At 48.5% G+C, this 26,551-nt stretch overlaps 1 protein-coding gene across 3 annotated transcripts in view; it reads right to left on the minus strand.

The window, feature by feature from the left end:
• Positions 1–26,551, minus strand: part of ska3 (spindle and kinetochore associated complex subunit 3) — an 88,965-nt gene that overhangs the window by 12,431 nt on the left and 49,983 nt on the right. For all 3 annotated transcript variants that reach the window (XM_072476843.1, XM_072476845.1, XM_072476844.1), the window contains 2 exons: positions 24,106–24,275; positions 7,352–7,576 (listed from right to left, as the gene is read on the minus strand). In XM_072476843.1, the coding sequence (XP_072332944.1) occupies positions 7,352–7,576; positions 24,106–24,275 (395 nt within the window). The remainder of the gene's footprint in view (positions 1–7,351; positions 7,577–24,105; positions 24,276–26,551) is intronic.

Consider the following 26,551-nt stretch of genomic DNA (forward strand, 5'->3'; position numbering starts at 1 on the left):
CTGCCTTCCCCATTTTAACCCCCCTCCCTCTGCTGACACCTCAACCCTCCTTAAAGAAGTTGATGAACAGCTTCCACCTCTGGGCGAACCCATCAACCGACCCGCTCAAGACGAACTTAATCTTTTCTAACCTCAGGAATTCCGGCAGGTTGCTCACCCACACCCCCGTTTTCGGCGGCTCCGAGTCCCTCCACCCAAGCAAAGTCCTTCTTCAGGTTATCAGGGAGGCAAAGGCCAAGACATCGGCCTCTCTCGCCGCCTGGACTCCCGGGTCTTCCGACAGCCCAAATATCGATACCACTGGGCCCGGGGCCATCGTCACCCCCAACACCTCGGACACTACGTCCGCAAATCCCTGCCACAATCCCTCCAGTTTCAGACATGCTCAGGACATATGGACATGCTTCGCAGGCCTCCCTCGCACCACCCACACCTATCTTTTACTCCCTCAAAGAACCTATTCATCCTCGCCACTGTCATATGTGCCCTGTGAACTACTTTAAACTGAATAAGGCCTTGCACATGTCGACGATGCATTCACCCTCCGAAGGGCCTCTTCCCATATCCCGGCCTCTGTCTCTTCCCCCCCCCCCCCCCCCCCCCCCCCCTCAACTCCTCCCATTTCCGTTTAACTTCCCCTATCAGGGCTCCCTCCCAGTCCATCAGCTCCTTATAAATCTCAGACATCTTCCCCTCCCCTACACCCTCCCTCAACAGCACCTCATCCTGCAACCCCAAAGTCGGCAACCCAGGAAAGGACGGCACCCGTCTCCTCACAAAGTCCTGGACCTTTAAGTATCTAAACCCGCTGGGCGACACCAAGTCCTCTAAGCTCGCAAAGCTGCCCCCGACAAACAGGTCCCCGAACCGCTCTAAAAACGCCTTCTTGACCTGTGGGGTCTTCCCCGCCCGCACAAACCCCGAATTCAACGCATTGACCTTCTTAAAAAATGACTTTGAGACGAAGATCGGGAGGTTCTGAAATACAAACAAGAGCCTTGGTAGCACTGTCATCTTCATTGTCTGCACTCACCCCTCCAGCGACAATAACAACATATCCCACCTCTTCAAATCCTTCATCTGCTCTACCAACTGAGCCTGATTCAACTTATGCATCTGCACCCAACCCTGTGCCACAAGGATGCCCATGTACCTGAAACTCACCCCCACCACCTTGAACAGCAGCTCTCCCAACCTCCTCTCCTGCACCCAGGTCTCAATCGGGAACACCTCACTCTTTCCCATGTTCAGCTTGTATCCGAAAAACCCACCAAAGTCCTCCAAAGTGCTCATAATTCTACCAATGTCCCCCAGTGGGCCCGAAATATACAACAACAGGCCACCCACATACAGAGAAACCCTGTGCTCAACAGCCCACGCCCCCCCCTCTCACAATCTCTCTCCAACCCCTCGATACTCTAAGCGCCATTGCCAATGGCTCTATCGCCAGGGCAAAAAGCAATGGGGAGAGCAGGCACCCCTGCCTTGGCCCATGGTGCAACCCAAAATACCCCAAGCTCACCCGGTTCATCTGCACACTTGCCCTTTACAGCAACCGGAACAAATCCACAAACCCCTTCCCGAACCCTCCCAATGATACTTCCGGTCGAAAGCCTTCTCTGCATCCATTGCCACCGCCACCTCCATTTCCTGCCCCTCCGGGCCATCATAATCACATAAGCAACCTCCTTACATTCGCCGACAACTGCCCTCCCCTTCACAAACCCCGCCTGATCCTCACCTATCACCCCCGGGACACAGTCCTCAATTCGCGAGACCAGCACCTTCGCCAACAGCTTGGCATCCACATTTAGCAAAGATATCAGATGGTAGGGCCCACACTGCTCTGGATCAGTATCAGGGAAATAGACGCCTGCGAAAGTGTAGCCTCATTATACGTCCTCACCAGCAGAGGCCCCAGTCCCCCCGAACTTCAAACTCCACTGGGAATCTATCCAAGCCCGGGAGTCTTCCCTGCCTGTATCACCCCCTACTCTCCATCACTTCCGTCAACCCAATGGGGGCACCCTGCCCCTCCACCAGGTCCTCCTCCACCATGGGAAACTCCAAACCATCCAAAAAACACCACATTTCCCCCCCCCCCCCCCCCACAGTCAGGGCTCAGACTCATAATGCTTCCTATAAAACTCCATGAACACCCCATTCACTCCCACCGGGTCCAGTACCACTCTTCTCATCCCGTCCTTCACTCTTCCAATCTCCATGGCCACCTCCTGCTTCCCAAGTTGGTGGGCCAGCATCTTACTTGCCTTCTCCCAGTACTTGTACACTGCCCCTCCGTAACAGCCCTATCACCTTTGTGGTGGACAACAGCCCAAACTCTCCTTCAACAACCCAGCCTCCGGGACCTCAGAGCACCTCCTGTCACGCCTCAAAATCTCGTCCACCAGGCTTGCCATCGCCGCTCATTCCTCCTTTTCCCTGTGCACCCAGCACGGTAGCACAGTGATTAGCAACAGCTGCTTCACAGCTCCAGGGTCCCAGGTTTGATTCCCGGCTGGGTCACGGTCTGTGTGGAGTCTGCACGTTCTCCCCGTGTCTCCCCTTAGTATCCAAAAAAGGGTAAGTGGGGTTACTGGGTTACGGGGATAAGGTAGGTGCGTGGCTTGAGTAGGGTGCTCTTTGCAAGGGCCGGTGCAGACTCGATGGGCCCGAATAGCCTCCTTCTGCACTGTAAATTCTCTGAAATCTGTGAAATAAACTCCCCCCTAACCACTGCCTTGAGTGCCTCCATAACCTTCCCGGTATCGTTAAGTACCACATGTCCCCGGATGGCAGCCCTCATCCGCCGTACACCTGCTCGTCTGCTAACAAACCCACATGCAGCCTCCACTGTGGGCGCTGGGTCCCCCCTTGGTCCACTCAAAATCCACCCAGTGCGGCGTGTGGTCTGAAACAACCATCTCCCAGAGTTGACCACCCCTGCCAGCAACTTCTTGTCCACCACAAAGAAATCAATCTGGGAATACCTCCCCTGCCTCTCCTCCCCCCATGTGCTCCATACACCTCTTCAGCTCCTAACCCTAACCTTCCCGAACTCAAGCTCGACTGGTGCAAGTCCAGATCTGGGATCTTCCCCAGCACCTGTCTCATAAACTCCACGTCATCCCAGTTTTGGGCATAAACATTTACCAAAACCACCGGCATCCCCTCCAGCTTCCCACTCACCATCATGAACCTCCCCCTGAATCTGCCACAAAGCTTTGCATCTTGAATGTTACCTGCTTATTCACCAGCACCGCCAGCCCCTCGTCTTAATGTTCAGTCCTGAATGGGACACCTGCCCTATCCATCCTTTCCTCAAACTTGTCGGATCCCCAATCTTTCAATGCGTCTCTTGTAAAAAAAGCCACGTCTGCCTTCAGACGCCTCAGGTGTGCGAACACATGTCACCGTTTGACCAGCCCATTCCATGTGACTAGCCTGGCTTGGGGCAGGGGGCGGCGGAGGGCTGCGGTTCGCTCCCCTAACACCCCCACGCCGATCAACCATATCCCTTTTTAGGCCTGCCCCCACCTGTGTCATGCGATCCTCCAGGTCCACTCTTTGATGTCCATTGCCATCCTCCTTTTCCAGCTGCGCCACAGCATTGTCAGCAGCCCCATCCCTCTCTCTCCAAACAAAACAACCACCCCAAACAAAACAACCCCCATACCAATCACTTGACCATCCCCCACTATGCTCCCATTAACTAACCCACACAGCTAGCCTGGCAGCCCCCGTCCAAGGCCTCCAAACCAACTACCCTCCCATTCACACTCCACCATGAAACAAAGAAACAGAGAAAAATGGTGCACTCAGTCTTGACGCTCCTCATGCATCCCGCCACCAAGCCCCACAAAATAAAAGAGAACAGTTCTCCAACAACCACCAAGGGGGGAAAAAAAAAACAAAAAAAACACCTCCTCCCATGTTCAATGTCCTCCTTCTCCTGTCAGTCCATTGTCCCTCAAAAAATTCTGTTGACTCTTCTGGCGTTCCAAAATAATGTTCCTGATTCTGGACACGTTGTAACCAAAAAGACAAAGGGAATGTAAATGGCGATGACCATGGCCAAGGGTGCTGATAATGGCACATTAGATCAGTTCCAACTTGAAAACCTGCAAACTAATGTGGCAAGAAGGCAACCAGACCCAACCATCAGCTCTGAGTCAAGACAAGGGAGGCAGTGGCATAATATCACTGGACTAGCAATCCAGAGGCCCAGGTTAATTCTCTGGGGATACAGGTTCAAATGCCTCCACGATAGCAGGTGGAATTTAAATCTAATTAATAAATCTGAAATTGAAAGCTAGTCTCAGTAACGGTAACTATGAAACCATCGACGATTGTTGTAAAAACCCACCTGGTTCACTAATTTCTGTCTTTTAGGGGCGGAAATCTACTTTACCTGGTCTGATCCAGTGCAATGTGTTTGCCTGAAATGCCCTCTGTACTGGCGTAGTAAGCCATTCAATTGTATTAAACTGCTGCAGAAAAGTTGATAAAGAATAAAACCAGACAGGCCACCCAGGTCTTGATACTGGAAACAACAATGGCAACATTTAACTGTCTCACAGACTTGTCAAGTAACAGTTTGACACAGTCAGGAAGGAGTTGACCTTGGATGTCCTGAACACCAACTCTAGACCCCATGAAATCTCATGGCTTCATGACAAACATGGACAAAGGAGCCACGTTGATAATCACCTATTGCCCCCTCTCAACTGATGAAAGAGGACTCTATATGTTGAACACCAGTTAGGAGGAAGCATTGAAGGTGGTACAAGCATAGAATATACTGAGTGAGGGACTTGTCCATCACTATGGCTTGGTAGCACCAAACCCTAAAAGACATAGCTGCTGCACAGGATCCGAGGCAGGTGATGAGAGAACCAACAAGAGGGAAAATCTACTTGTCCTAGCCCTCACCAATCTACGTCGCGGATGTATCTGCCCATGACAGTATCATTGATCACTCTGCAGTTCTTGTGGAGACAAAGTCCCAATTTCACACTGAGGATACCCTCTGTTCTGTGTTAAATTGAAGAGATTTCAAACAGATCTAGAAACTCAAAACTGGGCATCCATGAGGCGCTGTGGGCCATCAGCAGAATTTTATTCAACCATATTGGTAACGTTTTCACTGCTCTATCATTACTATCAACCCTGGTTTAATGAAGAATGCAGAAAGGCATGCCAGGAGCAGCACCAGGCATACCTAAAAATGAGATGTGATCCTTGTGAAGCTACACTACAGTCTATTCACGTCAACAGCAGAAGCAGCATTCAACAGACAAAGCTAAGCAATCCCACAATCAACCAATCAGATCCAAGATCTGTAGCAGTCCTGCCACATCCAGTCGGGAATGGTGGTGAGCAATTAAATAACTAACTGGAGGAGACGTCACAAATATTCCCATCCTCAATGGTGGAGGAGCTCAGCACATCAGTGTAAAAGACAAGGCTGATGCATTTGCAACATTTGTCAGCCAGAAGGGCAGAGTAATGCATCTCAGTCTCCTCTGGAGGTCTTCAGCAAATTCAATTCATTCCACATGATAATAAGCAATGGCTAGAGGGCTCTGACAACATTCCAAAAACAGTACTAAGACATGCTCCAGAATTAGCTATGCCCCTAGTCAAGTTGTTCCAGTACAGCTACAACACTGCCATCTATTTGACAGTGGGGGAAACTGCCACGGTATGTTTGGTCCTTAAAAATCAGGACAAACTGAAGTTGGCCAATTGCTGACCCATCAGTCTACTCTTGATCATCAGTTATGGAAGGTGTCATTGACAGTGCTTACTCAGTTTATAGTCTGCTTATTGACCCTCAGTTTGGGTTCTGCCAGCACACTCATTCCAACCTTGACCAAAATGGACAAAAGAGCTGAATGCTGGAGATGCGGCAAGAGTAACTGCCCTAAGGCAGTGCAGTGGTTAGCACTGCTGCCTCACGATGCTGAGGAACCAGGTTAGATCCCGGCCCCAGGTCACTGTTCGTGTGGAGTTTGTACATTCTCCCCGCATCTGCGTGGGTCTCACTCCCACAATCCAAAGATGTGCAGGGTAGGTGAATTGGACAATCTAAATTGCCCCTTAATTGGAAAAAAAAAAGAATTGGATGCTCTAAATTAATTTTTTAAAAAAAGAACAGTAATTGCCGTTGATATCAAGCAGCTTTGACATAGTAAGCCATCAGAGAGCGTTGGCAAAACTGGATTCAATAGGAATCAGGGGGAAAACATTCCACTGGTTGGAGTCACACCTAGGACACAAGAAGATGGTTATGGTTATTGGAATCATCTTAGTCCAAGGGCATCACTGCAGGAGTTCCTCAGGGTAGTGTCCTAGGCCCCACCATATTCAGCTGCTTCATTAATGACCTTCCTTCCGTAAGGCCAGAAATAGGGATGCTCGATGATTGCACAATGTTGAGCACAATTTGCAACTCCTCAGATATTGAAGCAGCCTGTGCACAGATTCAGCAAGACATGGACAACATTTAGATTTGGGCCAGGAAGTGACAAGTAACATCCACACAATTGCCAGGTAATGATAATCTGTAACAAGAGCGAATCTATTAATCTCATCACATTCAATGGCACTACCATTGCTGAATCAACATCTTGGGTATGGGGAGCTACTGCTTGCCCAGAAACTGAATCAGCCGTACAAATACTGTGGCTACAAAAGCAGGTTAGAGGTTGGAAATTCTGCGGTAAGTAACTCATCATAACCTTCCAAAGCGTGTCCACCATCTACAAGGCTGAAGTCAGGAGTGAGATGGAATACTCTCCACTTGCCTCAATGAATGCAGCTCCAACACTCAAGAATCTTGATACCATCCAGGACAAAGCATCGCACTCAATTGGCATCCCATTCACCACCTTCAACTATTTACTGTCTTCGATGAGGGGACAGGGTGCGAGGTTTTGACAAAACGTTATCCAGACTTGAAACGTTAGCTCCCTTCACTCTTCATAGATGCCGTCAGACCTGCTGTGATTGTCCAGTATTTTCTATTTTTGTTTCAGATTCCAGCATCTGCATTAATTTGCTTTTATACATATTTACTGACATTATCTTTTTGCTGGACACCATTTTTCCCTCCAATTCAATTCAGGGCTTTTCTGTAGTATTTCCAGTCTTCACTTACTACCTTGATGTAACCAATTCTTTTTATAACCTTCTTGGTAACATTTACTTGCCAATTAAACATAAGATAGAAGATAGTAGAGTAGAAACAGTGTCAAAAAATCTGCACGTGCTGTTTTTATTCCATGAACCATTTTAGTAAATTTTATTTAATCTTGGAGCAGTGAAAACTTAAAGAAACAAAACCAACCTTAAGAACATCTGCAGTAATCTTTGTGGTCATTTCTGGGGCCTGTGGTGTATTTGGAAATTCACAGTCAGTCATCATTACTGGAGGCGATGGTGATTTGTCGCATCCATTCAGAAAGTAATTCTCGGAACTAATGGCTGGTGGTTGAGGTTTTTCCAAATTGAATCCATCTGCTGCAGTTTTTTCTACAAGTGTAGTAGTTTCTTCATTTTGAAAATATTGACACTAAAGATAAAAATTTTAATATAAAAGAAAAACATAAGTGTCCTACATAAAAGCAGATTCAGTGCCATTTGTACTTTATTTAATTATGAACAACTTTTGTTTGATAGAATGAATATCCTCCCAAGTTATTTTTCCTCTTCCGAGCAACCAAAAAGGTAATATACTTTTACACCATTGGCTAGGCTGAGTGGAAAGCAAGAGATCTAGCTGTAATTGTCATCCTTCCTGCCAGGGAGAAAGAGCTCGTGAATTTCACTTTTCCACAGCAGCAAGCAGATAATGGTAACTCAAAGTATGTATTGGACTGGAGCGGCAATCAGACTCTTTTGACGTCGTACTGGCAGTGTCATTTTCCACTTTTGTGACCAAAGAGCCGTAGAACCATAGAACACTACAGTGGAGAAGGGAGCCATTCGGTCCATCAAGTCTGCACTGACCATCCAAAAGAGCACCCTACCTAGGCCCACTCCCCTTCCTACCCCCGTAACCCCAGTTAACATGCACATCTTTGGACACCAAGGGCTAATTTAGCATGGCCAATCCATCTAACCTGCACTTCTTTGGACTGTGGGAGGAAACTGGAGCATCCAGAGGAATCCCATGCAGAACGTGCAAACTTCACACAGACAGACAGTCACCCAAGGCTGAAATTGAACCCGGGCCCCTGGTGCTGAGGCAGCAGTGCTACCCATTGTGCCACCCATGGTACATGGAACCATGAAATATGGTTATTGTTTCCTATATTCTCTGGTAATATATTCAACACAATATAGGATTGTTAAAGCTAAGTACACTAACCTAGATACAAGGAATAAAGATACAAATTGCAGTTCATAAAATCTTGTTTCTGTGAGCGAGTAGTCAGTATGGAATAGACTTACTGGGAACACAGCACATGCAGTTCATATTAAATGCATATTAAAAGTTTTTTAAAAAAATAAATAAAAAAATAAACACATTTTGAGGTATAGTACATGTAATTTGAGAATTTATATGACAACTGTATGCTTGAGAAAAAAGGTGACTTTGGACTCTTGGTTCTCAAAGCTCTATGTTGCTGGAGCTTCTCGTGTCTCATTTTGTTCTAGAGTAACTGACAAATTAATTGCTATGTGTAGTTAACAACTCGATTACTTTTGTACCATTTGATTATAAGATAGAAGGCAGCAAAATGGATGGACCTAGTCTTTCTCCATGTAGAAACTCTTATGTTCAATGCTAGATTTATAAATAAACTCCATACAATTTCCATTGGTTTATATCTCTTGATATCTTTACCCAACTAAATTTTGTTAAATATTGATATCATTCTCCCCATTTGAAAGATCTTAGGATAATTTATGCTAAAGTGCTACCATGAGGGTTATGGTTAGAGTAGATGGAGGAAACCAGTCCCGTTAGTCAAAGGGCTGAAAATCTCAGGACTCTTAATAAAGGTTAATGGCCTGCTACAGGCCAAATGAATGGGCTAGAAAATGGCAGATGGAATATAATGTGAATAAGTGTGAAGTTATTCACTTTGGTAGAAACAAAACAAAGGTAGATTTCTTAAATGATGAGCGATTGGGAAATGCGGTTGTCCAAAAAGACCCGAGTGTCCTTGTTCATGAGTTACAACGTTAACATGCAGGTGCAGCAAGTAATTAGGAAGGCGAATGTTAATTTGGCCTTCATCACAAAGGATTTGAGTGCAATAGTAAAGAGGTCTTGCTCCTGTTATATAGGCTTTGGTGAGACACAAAAAATGTGAGACCTCACTTGGAGTATTGTGTACAGTTTGGGTCCTCTTATCCAAGGAGGACTGCACTTGCCTCAGGGGGGAGTGCAACTGAAGTCCATCAGGTTAATACCTGGGATGGGACTTCCGGGTGCGGCGATGACCAGCTAAGTCGCACGTTTCGGCAGCTCCCGGTGGAACGGACTTTTGGGCTCTTAATAGGAGCCCCAACGGCAATTTAAACGGCCAAAAACACTGTGCGGTAAACCAGAAGGGAATCCCCCCGGACACGCATGGCTAAGGGAGAGGATAGCGGCCGGATTGCGGAGGTTCCTCTGGAGCAGCGGCAAGGAAGGGAAGCTCAAAGCAAGATGGCGTCGGAAGGTGGCCGTTTGTTATGGGGCCCGGACCAACAAGTGTTCCTGCGGCGCTGTGTGGAAGAGCTGAAAAAGGAGTTGAAGAAGGAGCTGTTGGCCCCGATATTACAGGCGATTGAAGGGCTAAAGGAGGAGCAGAAGACCCAAGAGCAGGAGCTTCGGGTCGTGAAGGCAAAGGCTGCTGAAAATGAAGGCGAAATACAGGGCCTGGTGGTGAAGACAGAGACGCACGAGGCACAGCACAAAAGGTGTGTGGAAAGGCTGGAAGTACTGGAGAATAATTCGAGGAGGAAGAATGTAAGGGTTCTGGGTCTTCCCGAAGGCGCAGAGGGGCGGACGTCGGGACATATGTGAGCACGATGCTTCACTCGCTAATGGGATCGGAGGCCCCGACGGGCCCTTTGGAGGTGGAGGGAGCTTATCGAGTTTTGGCGCGAAGACCGAGGGCTGGGGAAATACCTCGAGCTATAGTGGTGAGGTTTCTCCGCTATAATGACAGAGAGACGGTCCTCAGATGGGCGAAGAAAATTCGGAGCTGTAGGTGGGAGAACGCGGTGATCCGCGTATACCAGGATTGGAGTGCGGAGGTGGCGAGGAGGAGGGCAAGTTTTAATCGGGCTAAGGCGGTGCTTCACAAAAAGGTCCAGTTTGGAATGTTACAACCGGCGAGATTGTGGGTCACACACCAAGGGAAGCACCACTACTTTGAGACGGCAGAAGAGGCGTGGACATTCATTGTGGACGAGAAGCTGGAATAGTCTGGCGAGAGAAATAACTTTTGGGACAAAGTGGTGGGGTGAATATGTGGGGCGAGGAAAAGGGGGGGGGGGAAATGATTTTTCAATTTGTTAATCTTGCGATCCTGTAACTTTTCTCTCTTCCCCATGTTTGGGGGGGGGGGGGGGGGGGGGGGGGGGAGTATGAGGAACTGTGGGCGCCGGCCATTAGGGGCGGGGCAGAGTGGGAAACGCGGGCTTTGTTCCCGCGCTATGGTAATTATGGCGGGAACAGGGACGCAGGAAGGAGGGGGCCTCGCACAGTGGGGGCCGAGGACAAGGGGGGAAGCCGAGGTCAGCCAGAGTTCGCTGACTTCTGGGAGCAACATGGGGGGTGCAACTACGCTAGAAAGGGATCTAGCGGAGGGGGGGGGTTAACTGGGTTGCTGCTGCTAAGGAGAAGGGGGAGCTGTTATGGGATGGGGTGGTCGAGGCGGGAGGGCGCCGTCGGGGGGATACACGGGTACGTGGGAACCGGGTGAGGAGCTGGGTTAAAAAAGGGGATGGCTAGTCGACAAAAGGGGGGGGGGGGTAAAGAGCCCCCCAACCCGGCTGATCACGTGGAACGTGAGAGGGCTGAACGGGCCAATTAAAAGGGCACGGGTACCCGCACACCAAAAGAAATTAAAGGCAAATGTGGTTATGTTGCAGGAGACGCATCTGAAACTGATAGACCAGGTCAGACTACGTAAAGGATGGGTGGGGCAGGTGTTTCATTCGGGTTTGGATGCGAAGAACAGGGGGGTGGCTTTCTTAGTGGGGAAACGGGTACTGTTTGAGGCAAAGACCATAGTGGCGGATAGTGGGGGTAGATCTGTGATGGTGAGTGGCAGATTGCATGGGGAGGCGGTGGTTCTGGTGAACGTATATGCCCCGAACTGGGATGATGCAAATTTTATGAGGCGTATGTTGGGACGTATCCCGGACCTGGAGGCGGGAAAGTTGGTAATGAGGGGAGACTTCAATACGGTGCTTGATCCAGGGCTGGACCGATCGAGGTCCAGGACCGGGAGGAGGCCGGCAGCGGCCAGGGTACTCAAGGACTTCATGGAGCAGATGGGAGCGGTAGACCTCTGGAGATTTAGTAGGCCTAGGTGTAAGGAGTTCTCATTTTTCTCCCATGTCCACAAAGTATACGCACAGATAGACTTTTTTGTCTTGGGAAGGGCACTGATTCCGAAGGTGACAGGGACGGAATATACGGCCATAGCTATTTCAGACCACGCTCCACATTGGGTAGACCTGGAGGTAGGAGAGGAAAAAGAACAGCACCCACTCTGGAGAATGGATATGGGCTTATTGGCGGATGAGGGGGTATGTTTAAGGGTGAGGGGGTGCATCGAAAGGTACTTGGAGCTTAATGACAATGGAGAGGTTCAGGTGGGAGTGGTCTGGGAGGCGTTGAAGGCGGTGGTTAGAGGGGAACTGATATCCATAAGGGCACATAAAGGGAAGCAAGAGGGTAAAGAAAGGGAGCGATTGCTGAAAGAACTTTTGAGGGTGGACAGGCAATATGCGGAGGCACCGGAGGAGGGACTGTACAGGGAAAAACAAAGGTTACATGTGGAATTTGACCTGCTGACCATGGGGAAGGCAGAGGCACAGTGGAGGAGGGCACAGGGTGTACAGTATGAGTATGGAGAGAAGGCGAGTCGGCTACTGGCCCACCAATTGAGGAAGAGGGGAGCAGCGAGGGAGATAGGTGGGGTGAGAGATGAGGGAGAGATGGAACGGGGAGCGGAGAGAGTGAACGGGCTGTTCAAGACATTTTATGAGAGGTTATATATGGCTCAGCCCCCGGAAGGGAAGGAGGGAATGATGTGTTTCTTGGATCAGCTGGAATTCCCTAAGGTGGAGGAGCAGGAGAGGGCGGGACTGGGAGCACAGATTGAGATGGAGGAGGTGGTAAAAGCAATTGGGAGCATGCAGGCGGGGAAGGCCCCGGGACCGGACGGATTCCCGGTGGAATTTTATAGGAAGTATATGGACTTACTGGCCCCGCTTTTGACGAGAACCTTTAATGAGGCTAGGGAAAGGGGGCAGCTGCCCCCGACTATGTCGGAGGCAACAATATCGCTCATTTTGAAGAAGGAAAAAGACCCGCTGCAGTGTGGGCCCTACAGGCCCATTTCACTTTTAAATGTAGATGCTAAGCTCCTGGCCAAGGTGATGGTGACGAGGATAGAGGACTGTGTCCCGGGGGTGGTCCACGAGGATCAAACTGGGTTTGTTAAGGGGAGACAGCTGAACACGAACATACGGAGGTTGCTAGGGGTAATGATGATGCCCCCACCAGAGGGGGAGGCGGAGATAGTGGTGGCGATGGACGCCGAGAAAGCATTCGACAGAGTGGAGTGGGATTATCTGTGGGAGGAGCTGAGGAGATTTGGTTTTGGAGAAGGGTATATCGGATGGGTACAGCTGCTGTATAGGGCCCCGGTGGCGAGCGTGGCCACGAACAGACAGAGGTCTGATTACTTCAGTCTTCATAGAGGGACGAGGCAGGGGTGTCCCCTGTCTCCGTTACTGTTTGCATTGGCGATTGAGCCCCTGGCCATAGCACTGAAGGGCTCCAGGAAGTGGAGGGGAGTGCTCAGGGGAGGAGAAGAACACCGGGTATCCTTGTATGCAGATGGGATTATTGCTGTACGTTGCGGACCCAGTGGAGGGGATGCCTGAGATAATGCAGACACTCAGGGAGTTTGGGGAATTTTCGGGGTACAAATTGAATATGGGTAAGAGTGAGTTGTTTGCGGTGCATCCGGGGGAGCAGAGCAGGGAAATAGATGACTTACCGCTGAGGAAGGTAACAAGAGATTTCCGGTACTTAGGGATTCAGATAGCCAGGAGTTGGGGAACCTTACACAGGCTTAATTTAACAAGATTGGTGGAACAGATGGAGGAGGATTTTAAGAGATGGGACATGGTGCCCCTGTCACTGGTGGGTAGGGTGCAGGCGGTCAAACTGGTAGTCCTCCCGAGATTCCTCTTTGTGTTTCAGTGCCTTCCGGTGATGGTCACGAAGGCTTTTTTCAAGAGAATAGAGAAAAGTGTCATGAGTTTTGTGTGGGCCGGGAAGACCCCGAGAGTGAGGAGGGGGTTCTTGCAGCGTAGCAGGGATAGGGGGGGGCTGGCACTACCGAGCATAACTGAATACTACTGGGCCGCCAATATCTCAATGGTGTGTAAGTGGATGGGAGAAGGGGAGGGAGCAGCGTGGAAAAGATTGGAGATGGCGTCCTGCAAGGGAACCAGCCTACAAGCAATGGTGACGGCGCCGTTGCCGTTCTCCCCGAAGAAATACACCACAAGTCCAGTGGTGGTGGCAACACTAAAAATTTGGGGGCAGTGGAGACGATATAGGGAAAGGATGGGAGCCTCGGTGCGGTCCTCGATAAGAAATAACCATAGGTTTGTCCCGGGGAGAATGGATGGGGGATTTGGAGCATGGCAGAGAGCTGGGGTTGTGCAACTGAGAGATCTGTTCGTAGACGGGACGTTTGCGAGTCTGGGAGCGCTGACGGAAAAATATGGGTTGCCCCAAGGGAATGAATTTCGATACATGCAACTGAGGGCTTTTGCGAGGCAGCAGGTGAGGGAATTCCCGCAGCTCCCGACACAGGAGATTCAAGATAGAGTGATCTCAGGGACATGGGTGGGGGATGGTAGGGTGTCGGATATATACAGGGAAATGAGGGACGAGGGGGAGATCATGGTGAATGAGCTGAAGGGAAAATGGGAAGAAGAGCTGGGGGAAGAGATTGAAGAGGGGCTGTGGGCAGTTGCCCTAAGTAGGGTAAACTCTTCGTCCTCGTGCGCCAGGCTAAGCCTGATACAATTCAAGGTTTTGCACAGGGCGCATATGACCGGAGCAAGGCTCAGTAAATTTTTCGGGGTAGAGGATAGGTGTGGGAGATGCTCGAGAAGCCCAGCAAACCACACCCACATGTTTTGGTCATGTCCGGCACTGCAGGGGTTCTGGGTGGGGGTGGCAAAGGTGCTTTCAAAGGTGGTGGGGGTCCGGGTCGAGCCAGGCTGGGGGTTGGCTATATTTGGGGTTGCAGAAGAGCCGGGAGTGCAGGAGGCGAAAGAGGCTGATTGTCTTGGCCTTTGCGTCCATAGTAGCCCGGCGAAGGATATTGCTTATGTGGAAGGAAGCCAAACCCCCGGGCGTGGAGACCTGGATAAATGACATGGCAGGGTTTATAAAACTAGAACGGATAAAGTTCGCACTAAGGGGTTTGGCTCAAGGGTTCACCAGGCAGTGGCAACCGTTCATTGACTACCTCGCAGAACGATAAAGGAAATAGGAAGGTAGCAGCAGCAACCCAGGGGGGAGGGCCCGGGCGGGTCCTCAGGGATGTTTGTGCATAGATATTTGTACCAGGTTATGTATATTGGATTGCTCGATTTTATTTTTGGAGAGTTATTATTTTTGATATGGCAGTTGCCATTTAGTTTACATATTATTTATTTATTTGTTAAAATGGCCACTGTTATTTATACTGTTTTAGTGTTGAAAAAAGGAAAACCTTTGTATTGTTTTGTTTGGCCAAAATTTTTTGAATAAAATATATTTTAAAAAAAATAAAAAATAATAATAATACCTGGGATGGCAGGATATTTAAGAGGAGGCAGTGGGGACTGGGTTTATACGTTCGAGTTTCAAAGAATGAGGGGTGACTTTATTGAAGCTTACAAAATTCTTACAAGGCGTGACCAGGGTAGATGTAGATGGTGTTTTCCCTGACTGGTGAATATAAAACCAGGAGATGTAATCTCAGGATAAAGGGTAGGCCATTTATGATTGAGGTGAGAAGGAATTTCTTTACTCAGAGGGCAGTGAATCGTTCTTCACACCAGAGGTTGTGGAAGCACAATCATTGAGCGTGTTGGACTTCCGGGTGCGGCGATGACCAGCTGAGTCGCACGTTTCGGCAGCTCCCGGTGAAACGGACTTTTGGGCTCTTGATAGGAGCCCCAACGGCAATTTTGACGGCTAAAAACACTGTGCGGTAAACCAGAAGGGAATCCCCCCTGGATACGGATGAAAAAAGGAGAAAGTGGCCGGATTGCAGTGGATCCTTTAGAACAGCGGCAAGGAAGGCAAGCAAAAACCAAGATGGCGTCGGAAGGTGGCAGTTTAACATGGGGCCCTGAACAACAAGAGTTCTTGAAATGCTGTGTGGAAGAGCTCAAAAAGGAAATGAAGAAAGAGCTGTTGGCCCCGATACTACAGGCGATCGAAGGGCTAAAGGAGGAACAAAAGACCCAGGAGCGGGAGCTTCGGGTCGTGAAGGCAAAGGCAGCCGAGAATGAGGACGACATACAGGGCCTGGTGGTGAAGATGGAGACGCATGAGGCACATCAGAAACGATGTGTGGAAAGGTTGGAGGCACTGGAGAACAACGCAAGGAGGAACAACCTGAGGATTCTTGGTCTTCCTGAAGGTGTGGAGGGAGCGGACGTCGGGGCATATGTGAGCACGATGCTGCACTCGTTAATGGGAGCGGAGGCCCCGGCGGGTCCGTTGGAGGTGGAGGGAGCATACCGAGTGATGGCGCGAGGGCCGAGAGCAGGAGAAATTCCCAGAGCCATAGTGGTGAGATTCCTCCGTTTTAAGGATAGAGAAATGGTCCTTAGATGGGCAAAGAAAACTCGGAGCAGTAAATGGGAGAACGCGGTGATCCGCGTTTATCAAGACTGGAGTGCGGAGGTGGCGAGAAGGAGGGCGAGCTTTAATTGGGCCAAGGCGGTGCTTCATAAAAAGAAGATAAAATTTGGAATGCTGCAACCGGCAAGACTGTGGGTCACATATCGAGGGAGGCACCACTACTTTGAGACGGCGGATGAAGCGTGGACTTTTATTGTGGAAGAAAAACTGGAATGAGCGGGTTATTAAAAAGAACGTTTGAACAAAGTGGTGGGGCGAATGTGGGGGGCAAAGAGGGGGGTTAAAAAGGGGGGAAAGAGGAGTTTTATGTACTAATCCTGCGATGTGGTAACTTTTCTCTCTCCCACAGGTGGTGATGGGGGGAGGAGGAGAGGTGGAGGAGATGGGGCGTTGGCCATTAGGGGCGGGGCCAAGGGAGAAGCGCGGGTTTGGTTCCCGCGCTATGATAATCATGGCGGGAATAGAGAAGCAGGAAGGAGGGGGCGTCGCACGGTGCGAGCCGAGGTCACGGGGGGAAGCCGAGGTCGGCCAGAGTTTGCTGACTTCTGGGAGCAACATGGGGGGGAGTAATTACGCTAGCGGGGGGTGGGTGGGAGGGGGGAATTACTGGGTTGCTGCTGCTGGGGAGAGGGGGGGAGCTGGTATGGGAGGGGATGGGCGGGGGGGGCACCGCCTGGGGGAGATACAGCTGCGTGGGAACCGGGTGAGGAGCTGGAAAAAGGTGATGGCTAATCGACAAGGGGGGGGGGGTAGGAAGCCCCCCAACCCGGCTGATCACGTGGAACGTGAGAGGGCTGAACGGGCCGATAAAGAGGGCACGGGTACTCGCACACCTTAAGAAATTTAAGGCAGATGTGGTTATGTTACAGGAAACGCACCTGAAACTGATAGACCAGGTTAGGCTACGCAAAGGATGGGTGGGGCAGGTGTTCCATTCGGGGCTAAATGCGAAAAACAGGGGGGTGGCTATATTAGTGGGGAAGCGGGTAATGTTCGAGGCAAAGACTATAGTGGCGGACAACGGGGGCAGATACGTGATGGTGAGTGGCAAACTACAGGGGGAGACTGTGGTTTTGGTAAACGTATATTCCCCGAACTGGGATGATGCCAATTTTATGAGGCGGATGCTAGGACGTATTCCGGACCTAGAGATGGGAAAGCTGATAATGGGGGGAGATTTTAATACGGTGTTGGAACCAGGGCTGGATAGGTCGAAGTCCAGGACTGGAAGGAGGCCGGCAGCAGCCAAGGTACTTAAAGATTTTATGGAGCAGATGGGAGGTGTAGACCCGTGGAGATTTAGCAGACCTAGGAGTAAGGAGTTCTCGTTTTTCTCCGATGTCCATAAAGTCTACTCGCGAATAGACTTTTTTGTGCTGGGAAGGGCGTTGATCCCGAAGGTGAGGGGAACGGAGTATACGGCTATAGCCATTTCGGATCACGCTCCACACTGGGTAGACTTGGAGATAGGGAGGAAACAGGAGGGCGCCCACCCTGGAGAATGGACATGGGACTAATGGCAGATGAGGGGGTGTGTCTAAGGGTGAGGGGGTGCATTGAAAAGTACTTGGAACTCAATGATAATGGGGAGGTCCAGGTGGGAGTGGTCTGGGAGGCGTTGAAGGCGGTAGTTAGAGGGGAGCTGATATCAATAAGGGCACATAAAGGGAAGCAGGAGAGTAAGGAACGGGAGCGGTTGCTGCAAGAACTTTTGAGGGTGGACAGACAATATGCGGAAGCACCGGAGGAGGGACTGTACAGGGAAAGGCAAAGGCTACATGTAGAATTCGACTTGCTGACTACGGGCACTGCAGAGGCACAATGGAGGAAGGCACAGGGTGTACAGTACGAATATGGGGAGAAGGCGAGCAGGTTGCTGGCGCACCAATTGAGGAAAAGGGGAGCAGCGAGGGAAATAGGGGGAGTGAGGGATGAGGAAGGAGAGATGGAGCGGGGAGCGGAGAGAGTGAATGGAGTGTTCAAGACATTTTATAAAAAATTATATGAAGCTCAACCCCCGGATGGGAGGGAGAGAATGATGGGCTTCTTGGATCGGCTGGAATTTCCCCAAGGTGGAAGAGCAGGAAAGGGTGGGACTGGGAGCACAGATCGAGGTAGAAGAAGTGGTGAAAGGAATTAGGAGCATGCAGGCGGGAAAGGCCCCGGGACCGGATGGATTCCCAGTCGAATTCTATAGAAAATATGTGGACTTGCTCGCCCCGGTATTGACGAGGACCTTTAATGAGGCAAAGGAAAGGGGACAACTGCCCCCGACTATGTCTGAAGCAACGATATCGCTTCTCTTAAAGAAGGAAAAGGACCCGCTACAATGCGGGTCCTACAGACCTATTTCCCTCCTAAATGTAGATGCCAAGATCCTGGCCAAGGTAATGGCAATGAGAATAGAGGAATGTGTCCCGGGGGTGGTCCACGAGGACCAAACTGGGTTTGTGAAGGGGAGACAGCTGAACACGAATATACGGAGGCTGTTAAGGGTAATGATGATGGCCCCACCAGAGGGGGAAACGGAGATAGTAGTGGCGATGGATGCCGAGAAAGCATTTGATAGAGTGGAGTGGGATTATTTGTGGGAGGTGTTGAGGAGATTTGGTTTTGGAGAGGGGTATGTTAGATGGGTGCAGCTGTTGTATAGGGCCCCAATGGCGAGCGTGGTCACGAATGGACGGGGATCTGCATATTTGCGGCTCCATAGAGGGACAAGGCAGGGATGCCCTCTGTCCCCATTATTGTTTGCACTGGCGATTGAGCCCCTGGCGATAGCGTTGAGGGGTTCCAAGAAGTGGAGGGGAGTACTTAGAGGAGGAGAAGAACACCGGGTATCTTTGTATGCGGACGATTTGCTACTATACGTGGCAGACCCGGCGGAGGGGATGCCAGAAATAATGCGGATACTTGGGGATTTTTCAGGGTATAAATTGAACATGGGGAAAAGTGAGTTGTTTGTGGTGCATCCAGGGGAGCAGAGTAGAGAAATAGAGGACCTACCGTTGAGGAAGGTAACAAGGGACTTTCGTTACCTGGGGATCCAGATAGCCAAGAATTGGGGCACATTGCATAGGTTAAATTTAACGCGGTTGGTGGAACAAATGGAGGAGGATTTCAAGAGATGGGATATGGTATCCCTGTCACTGGCAGGGAGGGTGCAGGCGGTTAAGATGGTGGTCCTCCCGAGATTCCATTTTGTGTTTCAGTGCCTCCCGGTGGTGATCACGAAGGCTTTTTAAAAAAAGGATTGAAAAGAGCATCATGGGTTTTGTGTGGGCCGGGAAGACCCCGAGAGTGAGGAAGGGATTCTTACAGCGTAGCAGGGATAGGGGGGGGGGGGGCTGGCACTACCGAGCCTAAGTGAGTATTATTGGGCCGCTAATATTTCAATGGTGAGTAAGTGGATGGGAGAGGAGGAGGGAGCAGCGTGGAAGAGATTAGAGAGGGCGTCCTGTAGGGGGACTAGCCTACAGGCTATGGTGACAGCCCCATTGCCGTTCTCACCGAGGAACTACACCACAAGCCCGGTGGTGGTGGCTACACTGAAGATTTGGGGACAGTGGAGACAGCATAGGGGAAAGACTGGAGCCTTGGGGGGGTCCCCGATAAGAAACAACCATAGGTTTGCCCCGGGGGGAGGGAATGGATGGGGGATATGGAATGTGGCAAAGAGCAGGAATAACGCAACTGAAAGATCTGTTTGTGGATGGGAAGTTCGCGTGTCTGGGAGCGCTGACCGAGAAATATGGGTTGCCCCAAGGGAATGCATTCAGGTATATGCAACTGAGGGCTTTTGCGAGGCAACAGGTGAGGGAATTCCCGCAGCTCCCGACACAAGAGGTGCAGGACAGAGTGATCTCAAAGACATGGGTGGGGGATGGTAAGGTGTCAGATATATATAGGGAAATGAGGGACGAAGGGGAGACTATGGTAGATGAACTAAAAGGGAAATGGGAAGAAGAGCTGGGGGAGGAGATCGAGGAGGGGCTGTGGGCAGATGCCCTAAGCAGGGTAAACTCGTCGTCCCCGTGTGCCAGGCTAAGCCTGATTCAGTTTAAGGTATTACACAGGGCGCATATGACTGGAGCACGGCTCAGTAAATTTTTTGGTGTGGAGGATAGGTGTGCGAGGTGCTCGAGAAGCCCAGCGAATCATACCCATATGTTTTGGTCATGCCCGGCACTACAGGGGTTTTGGATGGGGGTGACAAAGGTGCTTTCAAAAGTAGTAGGGGTCCGGGTCGAACCAAGCTGGGGGTTGGCTATATTTGGGGTTGCACAAGAGCCGGGAGTGCAGGAGGCGAGAGAGGCCGATGTTTTGGCCTTTGCGTCCCTAGTAGCCCGGCGCAGGATATTGCTAATGTGGAAAGAAGCCAAGCCCCCGGGGGTGGAGACCTGGATAAATGACATGGCGGGGTTTATAAAGCTAGAGCGGATTAAGTTCGTCCTAAGGGGGTCGGCTCAAGGGTTCACCAGGCAGTGGCAACCGTTCGTCGAATACCTCGCAGAAAGATAGATGGAATGGAAAAAAGAAGGCAGCAGCAGCAGCCCAGGATCGGGGGGGGGGGGGGGGGGGGGACCAATGACATCAAGAGATATAGAGATAGCAGGGGAAAGTAGATGACCAGCCATGATTTAATTGAATGGCGGATCAGGTTCCACAGGCTAAATGGCTTAATCCTGTTCCTATGTAATACCAAAGATGGCATGAACAAAAACTTCTTTATATGTCCAGTGAGTGGCTATGATCGGAAATGAGTTTGCGGTAGAGCGATATACAATCAGGGGTTACAAAACTGAATTAATCAGCACCTGAAAAAGGGAAAAAATTGCAGGGCTGTGGGAACAATTGAGTTGCTTTTGCAGACAGGTCAGCAGACACGAGGGGCCAAATGGCTTCCTTCTGTGCTTTAACCATTTGACGTTTAGTTACATTCATAGTACCGCAGAATCAAGAACAGCTGATTCAGCTGAGAAATCTAAACAAGAGTGCTTTAAATAATGCATCGCAGAAAACAATTTAGAAATTCCAGTAGACATTGAGACACATCAACATGCAGATGTTTCTGTTCACACACGTCCAGCGTAACATATTGTTATGGGCCAGGATTTAGAGAACTCCAAAGTGTATCTTGGAGTTCACCTGATCCACAACTTTTACTAGATTGTGGTACAGGGAGCACACGGCCCACTCTACAGGTGTGGTACAGCAGACATCTAACAGTAATTTTTAAAGCAAAACAATGTTTATTCTATGAACTCAAGTTAACCTTTTTAAAGTGAACATCTTAGCAACCATCAATTCAAATACAACCCCCAAAGAATACAACACTCAGTAATCCTTACTTTCCTTTTAACATCCATAAGACATAAAAAATAACCTTTTAACAGAAGCACATCAGAGGCAACAACATTACACCTTCTGTGGCTGACTGCAGCTTCAACACTGAAACGAAACCAAAAAAAAAAAACACAGACACACCCAAGCTTTTCTCAAAGTGAAACTAAAAAGCAAAGCCAGAGCTCATCTCCACCCACACTCTGACATCACTGCAGTAACTTTAGCAGACTGCCATTTCTTAAAGTGACATTCTCACCACAATATCTACCGAGAGTATATTCTTGGGACAAGCGTAGTCAATTTGGTACGTTTGCTGGAAAATCTGTGCAGAACCTTTACTTCCACTTGTTGAGTGAGTATAAGAGAAAAGTGACATTTGGACAGGCAAAAAGGCAGCCGGACAGGTAGGAAAAAGGCCAATACTGACTTTTAAATGATCAGTGATTGGAAAATGCTGACAAAATTGGCTAATCTTTCTACAAAGCCATATCAAATCAACATGTAATTGGTGTATTTGACAGCAATTACTATTTGCAGATAAGAACATAAGAACTAGGAGCAGGAGTAGGCCATAGGGCCCCTCGAGCCTGCTCCGCCATTCAATGAGATCATGGCTGATCTTTTGTGGACTCAGCTCCACTTTCCTTCCCGAACACCATAACCTTTATTCTTCAAAAAACTATCTATCTTTATCTTAAAAACATTTAATGAAGGAGCCTCAACTGCTTCACTGGGCAAGGAATTCCATAGATTCACAACCCTTTGGGTGAAGAAGTTCCTCCTAAACTCAGTCCTAAATCTACTTCCCCTTATTTTGAGGCTTTGCCCCCTAGTTCTGCTTTCACCTGCATCTATCCTATCTATTCCCTTCATAATTTTATATGTTTCTATAAGATCCCCCCTCATCCTTCTAAATTCCAACAAGTACAGACCCAGTCTACTCAACGTCTCCTCGTAATCCAACCTCTTCAACTCTGGGATTAACCTAATGAATCTCCTCTGCACACCTTCCAGCGCCAGTACGTCCTTTCTTAGGTAAGGAGACCAAAACTGAACACAATACTCCAGGTGTGGCCTCACTAACACCTTATACAATTGCAGCATAACCTGGAGAAAAGCAAATTACTGCGGATGCTGGAATCTGAAACAAAAGGGAAAATCTCAGCAAGTCTGGCAGCATCTGTAGGGAGAGAAAAGAGCTAAAGTTTCGAGTCCGATGATTCTTTATCAAAGCTAACAGAGAAAGTGGGAAATATTTATACTGTGGAGTGAGAATGAAAGATGAGTCATAGCCACAGAAACCCAGGGAAACCGGGTGCTAATGGCCACAGAAACCAAGGGGAAAGAGTGTTAATGGCAGTCCCCAGAGAGGACAAAAGATGTGAAAGGTCAAACAGCAGGGAAACTATCAGAGGATGAACTGTAGGTGTGGGGGGAGGGGAAGGGGGAAGCAAAGAGGAGAAAGGTGAAGGAAAGGTGGATAAGATTGGGGGGGGGAAAATTAAATGTATATTAAGAAGAATTTTGCAGCATAACCTCCCTAGTCTTAAACTCCATCCCTCTAGCAATGAAGGACAAAATTCCATTCGCCTTCTTAATCACCTGTAAACCAACTTTTTGCGACTCATGCACGAGCACACCCAGGTCTCTCTGCACAGCAGCCTGTTTTAATATTTTATCATTTAAATATTAATCCCTTTTGCTGTTATTCCTACCAAAATGGATAACCTCACATTTGTCAACATGTATTCACTTAACCCATTCACTTAACCGATCCAAATCCCTCTGCAGACGTCCGGTATCTTCTGCACTTTTTGCTTTACCACTCATCTTAGTGTCGTCTGCAAACTTGGACACATTGCCCTTGGTCCCCAACTCCAAATCATCTATGTAAATGGTGAACAATTGTGGGCCCAATACTGATCCCCGAGGGACACCACTAGCTACTGATTGCCAACCAGAGAAACACCCATTAATCCTCACTCTTTGCTTTCTATTAATTAACCAATCCTCTATCCATGCTACTACTTTACCCTTAATGCCATTGATCTTTATCTTATGCAGCAACCTTTTGTGTGGCACCTTGTCAAAGGCTTTCTGGAAACCCACATCCATTGGCTCCCTGTTATCGACCGCTCTGGTAATCTCCTCAAAAAATTCCACTAAATTAGTTAGGCATGATCTGCCCTTTATGAACCCATGCTGCGTCTGCCCAATGGGACAATTTCCATCCAGATGCCTCGCTATTTCTTCCTTGATGATGGATTCCAGCATCTTCCCTACTACCGAAGTAAAGCTCACTGGCCTATAATTACCCACTTTCTGCCTACCTCCATTTTTAAACAGTGGTGTCACGTTTGCTAACTTCCAATCCGCCAGGACCACCCCAGAGTCAAGTGAATTTTGGTAAATTATCACTAGTGCATTTGCAATTTCCCTAGCCATCTCTTTTAGCACTCTGGGATGCATTCCATCAGGGCCAGGAGACTTGTCTACCTTTAGCCCCATTAGCTTGCCCATCACTACCTCCTTAGTGATAACAATCCTCTCAAGGTCCTCACCTGTCATAGATCTGTGAGATCACATAATATGGGTGCTTGCATTCATAGTTTTACATTTGTGCTAAAGATCATACTCACAGTAGACTGCTTTTTCAGCCATGGTGTTTCAAAATGAGGCAATACTGGAGATGATACAGAGTTATTTGATTTTCTTTCTTCATCTGCTGGAACTTGGGAGACATTCTTATGAATTTTCAGACCAGGTGTGCAGAACACAGGAGACAAAGGGGAATTCAGCATATCCCCAGCTAAAAATAGAAAATGATAACCAATTGCTCTAGGCAGTAAATTTTATTGAACTATACAAACTAGCATTCAGAATTTGAAACTCAAACCTAGGCAATATTTGCTAAATATTGAATGAGCAGAGAGAAAGCGAATTGTCAGGGGATTAAGACGCTAAAAGATTTGTTTCTTAGGGGTCGGTTTGCAGGATTGAGCGAGCTGGAAGCGAAGTATGGGCTGGAACAGGGAGAAATGTTTAGGTACATGCAGGTTAGCGATTTTGCCAGGAAGGAGATACAGAGCTTCCCGGAGGAACTGGCCTCCACATTGCTGGAGGAGGTGCTAACGACAAAGGTCCCCGTGAGGCCATATTCGGGGTGTCGGACCAGTCAGGGTTGGAAACGGGTGCGGAGGCAGATATCGTAGCCTATGCCTCGTTGATCGCCCGAAGGCGGATCCTGCCGGGATGGAGAGCAGCCTCTCCACCCTGTGCCCTGGCGTGGCGGGGGGACCTGTTGGAATTCGTGACTCTTGAGAAGGTTAAGTTTGAACTGAGGGGAAGGATGGAGGGGTTCTACAAGTCATGGGCATTATTCATTATGCACTTTCAAGAACTGGATAACATCGAACATTAGTTGGGTGGGGGGGGGGGGGGGGGGTGTGTGGGGAGGGGGGCTGTGTGTATTAAGGGTGACTATGGGTAAACCCAGATTCCTTTTTGTCATTTGTTTATGTAAACAGGCGGGCTAATGTTTGGGGGTTGGTGGGATCGTTGTTATTGGGATTGACATATTTGTTGTTGATTATTGTTGGTGGGTGTAAATTTGGGAGAAAATGTGAAAAAGGAGAATAAAAATATTAATAAAAAAGAAAAGAGAAAGCGTATTGTATTTGCAACCGAAAGGAAAAAAAACAAAACTTGCATTTAGAGAGTGGCTTTCTTGACCACTGAATGTTTTAAAACATTTTGCAGTCAATCAAGTACTTGTCATGTGAGAGTACCTTTAAGAAATGGGTGTTTTTTTATAGAACTGTAGTGGGTGTACCTTTAAGAAATAGGTGTTTATTACTGCAGTGATGTCAGAGAGTGGGTGGAGCTGGGCTGTCTTTCTGCTTTACTTTTGTTTTTGAGCAGGCTGCTACAGAGTGGGGTTTTAGTTTTGTTTTCAGAGAGAAGAGCTGCAGCGAAAGCCAGCAGATGTGTATGGATCTCTCTGCAAGCTAAAGAGTGTTTATTTGGGTGATTTCAAAGGAATAATTGCTCTCATTAGAGAATTTAAACCTGGTCTCTATGTTAAAAGGGTATTTTGTCTTCTGGATGTTGTTTGGGAAGTTATTAAGGATTACTTAGTGTTGTATTCTTTGGGGATTGTATTTGAATTGATGGTTGCTAAGATGTTCACTGTATGTTTTAAAAAGGTTAATTTGAGTTCATAGAATAAACATTGTTTTGCTTTAACAAATCTGGTTAGATGTCTGCTGCACAACACCTGTAGAGTGGGCCGTGTGCTCCCTGTACCACAATCTATTAAAAGTTGTGGGTCAGGTGAACTCCATGATACACTTCGGGGTTCTCTAAACCCTGGCCCATTACAAATTGGGGGCTCGTCTGGGATAACAGTCTATCTATTGAATTGGCTTTGTGAACTTAGACAGTGAGGGGTGAGCATATTGTGGTTGCTTTTCAGGTGTGGAATTCCAGTTTCAGTGGGGAGTGCGTTGTGGACAATGCCTCTTTCAGAGGCTCTGAAGTTTTTGGCGGTGGAGACGGTCACACGCAGTACCTTACGGACAGAGACGAAAAGCAGACTGTTAGATTTGGCAAAAACATTGCAGTTAACATTACCTGACAAAATGTGAAAAGATGAGGTCATTATAGCGGTGGCTAAGCATTTAAAATTGCCTGAGATACAGTTTGACTCATTGGAAATGGCAAAAATTCAGTTACAAATTAAACAAATGGAACATGAGAAAGAATTAAAGCAGCTTGAATACGAAAGAGAGAGGAAAAAGAAAGAGAGAGAGATAGAGAGGACAGAAAAAAGGAGAGAGAAGAAAGGAGAAAAGAAAGAATAGCCCCAGCAGAACAAAAAGAAAAGAAATGGAGATACAGATCAGGGATAAAGATAAGAGAGAGTTTGAACTTCAGAAAACGGCCATGAAACAGGACAGTCAGTTAAAATTGGCAGATGTAAAGGGAAACATACAGTTGGTTGATAGCGATGAGGATAGTGAGAAAGAGCGTCATAGCCGAAGGCTTGGTGGGGATCTATTTAAATATGTCAAAGCATTGCCAAGT

This window comes from Scyliorhinus torazame, chromosome 15 (assembly GCF_047496885.1).
Source record: "Scyliorhinus torazame isolate Kashiwa2021f chromosome 15, sScyTor2.1, whole genome shotgun sequence".
NCBI lineage: Eukaryota > Metazoa > Chordata > Chondrichthyes > Carcharhiniformes > Scyliorhinidae > Scyliorhinus > Scyliorhinus torazame.